At 44.9% G+C, this 4,024-nt stretch overlaps 1 protein-coding gene across 1 annotated transcript; it reads right to left on the bottom strand.

The window, feature by feature from the left end:
* Window positions 1–379: 379 nt before the first annotated feature.
* LOC107091842 (olfactory receptor 142-like) lies at window positions 380–1,681 on the bottom strand. Its single transcript, XM_015386008.1, has one exon. It carries the CDS (start codon window positions 1,626–1,628, stop codon window positions 672–674), a length of 957 nt encoding a protein of 318 aa, XP_015241494.1. The 5' UTR covers window positions 1,629–1,681; the 3' UTR covers window positions 380–671.
* Between the last annotated feature and the right edge of the window lie 2,343 nt (window positions 1,682–4,024).

Genomic DNA, 4,024 nt, shown 5'->3' with positions numbered 1-4,024 from the left:
GCAAAGGAAGCAGAAGTGTAAAATGATTAAACAAAGAAACTGTACAGAGAAGGCAAATTTACAGCAGAAGGAAAAATACTTTACAGTTGTTAAAAATAGCAATCTCTAATTTTAGAAAATGTTCAACTGAGAGGAATTTTGTAGAATCTTATAGTTTCCTTTTAAATTTCTGTTTAGTGAGCCAGCTGTTGACCACACAACTGGTTCACCGGAAGGAAGCAGGCCACTGAAATATATTAATTTTACAAAGAAAATATTTACATTGTACTGGTAAATAGACTATAATATATAATAATAATATAATTGTACTTTATTGAACTCACATTGGAGAAATTTACTTCTGCCTTTAACCCATCCCATTGGGGAGCAGTGGGCTGCCATCGTGGGGTGCCTAGAGAGCAATCAGGGGTTAAGGGTCTTGCTCAGGGACCCAGAGTGGTAGTCTGTGGGAGTGGGGCCTGAACTCAGAAATATATAGTCTTTATTTCTGTCGTCCAACAAAAACTTTTGACAGCATCTCTCTGACGGCTGCTTTGTTGGTTTTTATTGTTGTAGTTTGTTTTACACAAACTGTCCCTCCTTCAGCTCATTCATCTCAATCTGAGATTTGAAATAAAAGATGTTTCTTTCCCCAACTTTTCCCTTCTCTAAATGACCGAACAGCCTAATTTTCAACATTTCAAAATATCAGCAGTTTTTTTTTTATGAAGGAAATCTTTAAAGATGTTACGTATTTTTGACATCCGCATCCCAAAGATGATGGGATTTAAGAGAGGCTGCAGGATCCCAAAGTAAAGAGACAGAAAGAACCGCAGCGCATTGGGAACACTGGTCATGTCGAATCTGGTCTGAAGGATTTCAAACAGGCAGCCGAAGGCAAAGTTTAAGAGGGAAGCAAGGTGAGGCATGCACGTGCTGGCAGCTTTCTGTCTCATCTTGGAGGAAGCAGAGAAACAGATACTTAAGATTTTAGCATAGGAGTAAATAATGGGCAGCAGGGGGACCAGCACGCTAAGAGTTGTGGAAAAAAGTCCAAAAATGTTGTTCAGTTCTGTGTCCACACATGCCAGCTTCACTATCAGGTAGTTATGACAAAAAAGACTGCTGAGGACATTCCCACAAAGTGTTAGACGGAGGCTCAGGCAAATGTTGATGATACACCTGACTGATGAGTACAACCAAATCAAGACAACAAACAGACCCGCTCTGCTAAAGGTCATCACAGAGTTGTACTTTAAAGGACAGCAGATCGCCAAATATCTATCATAGGACATGATCGCTAAATTACAGAACTCAATGTTTACATAGGAATAAAAGCAGAAGATCTGCAGGAAGCAGAAAGGAGCAGCAACAGCATGGATATCAGAGAGGATCTGAACCAGCAGGAAGGGAAACAGTGACGAGCTGCCATACACTTCATTCATAAAAAGGCTGCACAGAAACATGTACATGGGTTCACGTAAGGTCCTGTTCAGACAGATCAACACAATAAGCAGGATGTTGACAACAACGATGGCAGTATACACTGTGAGAGTGATCGCAAAGTAAAAATATTGCAGCGTTCCCAAGTCAATGTACGCTTCAAGGATGAAATAAGACAGAGAAGATAGAGTAGAATTCACCGTCATTCTGTAAAAATTATTCTACCATCATTTATAGAGCAAGAGAGCTTCTCTAACACCTCAAGTTGTTGTTAAGATAAGTTCATCCTCTACCTCACAGGAACAAACAGCTCAGCTGGCCCCCCAACCATCTGAATCTCTTTCCCAAACTTGTCTGAACTTTATAGACAAAGGAAGAAACAAAGTCCTCCTCCTCCTCCTCCTCCTCCTCCGTTTTCTGACAAAGAAAAAAAAAAGACTTTTTTGTTCTTATCCTTTGTGTGTCATCCAAAGTTTATTTAGTTTATTTTATTTAATACCAAGCCTATTGAGTCACTATTCTAAATTGTTTATTTCAAGTGTACATGGCTCCAAGCTTCCTGTGGACCTCAGATTAGCTTGACAAAAGTGTGTAGGGAGCTACGTTAAACAGGTTTAAATCACCAGGTCCAAAAAGTGTCTGACTCTGTGATGTAAAGTATTCTTGGAAAGTCCCTGAGATACCTGCGGAGACTACAACTCAGGTCTTTTTGGCCTGCATCAATGCCTGACCTCCTAATTCTAATTCTAAAAGAATAGTCAAAGAAAACCATAAAGATTCATGCAACTTGTAGAACCTCTATCTACAGGATAGCTCTCCAATCAATGTGTTCATGAAGGAAGACCAGACTTCTGGCAGTGCAGTTCATAATCAGCCTTTTTCACTTTGTAAATTAAAGTTCTTTCTCAATAGTGGCCACAGAGGTTGGGCTATGGAGATCCTCTTCTGTAGTCACTCCAAATAGCCAGCAGTATAGTCTTAAAGTTCTTAGCCCAAACCAAGCCAAGCTATGAACGGGTCCTTTTTCTTTTGCTGCTGCTCCTAGAAGTTCATTGACATATGTATAAGAGGACCTGGAGGGGATGGGGGGGTGGAGGTCCGGTGGGAGGGGGGCAGGGTGGTACCCTTCCGGGGACAAGGCCTCACGCGTGGAGATGTAGATGAGCGCAACATTTATGTCGCAGCAACCGGGGGAGTGGGGACGTGCTCCCTGCACACGCAACAGCATACCGAGGCGGTTTTGCAATCCCTGCTGCGCGGGCAGAGGCGACAACTCTTTTTAAGGAGGGCCTCTCGGTGTACCACACTCTGACCCCCTCGACCGTATTCCGGGAGCGGGGCATGCGAGCCCTGCGCAGCACCAGCGGGGAGACCAGGGCCCCCCAAGGCCCTCCAGAACAGCCTCCTCTTGGGCAATGTGCAAGGCATCTACTCCGGTTGGGACTCCCGCCAGATGATGAGGGTGTTGTTAAACAGAACCATGGTCAAGTGGCGCGTCATCCTCCGGCAGCTGTAGACGCCCAGGAGCTTGTCGAGGTTGTTGATGCCCCCCTTGTTGGCGTTGTTGTGCAGCAGCTTGCGGTTCCAACGGGAGGCATCCACCCTGTTGCGGTGCAGCAAGCTCAGCAGCAGCATGTTCCTGCAGCCCGGGTATGTAGGAGACGAGGACCGTGCAGCTTCTGTAGGCGCAGCGGGTGGAGAGGAGATCCAGGCAACGGGGTGCCGTCAGGGTGCGTCGCAGCTCGGGCTTGTTCCAGTGTACGGTGCCCACTAGGGTGAGGCCGTGCCTACAGGACCCTTACAGCATCCCCAGGTCCCTCTCGGGGTGCACAGTGGGAGCTTTGCGCCCCGAGAGGGAACCCGTGTACACGCTCATCCTCCAGGCGTAGCAGGAACGGGCATTGCACGCCACCCAAAGCTTGATCCCGTATTTGCCCGGCTTGCATTAGTATTTTGGTTTTGTAGACTACTTCAAAATATCCAGTTCTATTACATTTCTGACACCTCTTATTCTTAGCTGGGCAAGGATACATTTTCCAGTTTTGTCTATTACAGCAAGTAAGAATACGGGGTTCCCGTTATCAGAGGTGTCAAGTGAGGAAATACAAATACTTTGTTACTATACTTAAGTACACTTTTTTGGTATCTACACTTTACTCCATTACTTATTTTTCCTCCTACTACTGACTACTCATTACATTTTCACACAAGTATCTGTACTTTCTATTCCTTACATTTTCAAAACAAACGTTACTCATTACTCTTGGCTTCGATTTAAAGCAGAGGTCACGGATTAGCGGGCCATTGTTCGAATCTGGACCCACCTGCTGGCTAAAACGGACCCAACCTGATTTAAAACATTTATAAATTACCACATGCCGATTGCACTAGCGGATCTTGACCTGCCTGGATAGGAGCGGAGCCGGAACATTTAGATTATGTTTGACGCAATCTGCTGCTGTGAAGCAGGATTCTCCAACATGAACAGAATCCAAAATATATAAGGATCCAGGCTGAAAAAGAGCACCTTGATATGTGCTTTAGAATGGCTTTGTCTCCATTCAAACCCAGGTTTAAAGCCTTGCAGGGCAGCATAAAGCCC

The sequence above is a fragment of the Cyprinodon variegatus genome, unplaced genomic scaffold, assembly GCF_000732505.1.
Source record: "Cyprinodon variegatus isolate N-32 unplaced genomic scaffold, C_variegatus-1.0 Scaffold354, whole genome shotgun sequence".
Lineage (NCBI taxonomy): Eukaryota > Metazoa > Chordata > Actinopteri > Cyprinodontiformes > Cyprinodontidae > Cyprinodon > Cyprinodon variegatus.
Note: the sequence above shows the minus strand (reverse complement) of the source record. Positions and strands in the feature narration are given on the sequence as shown.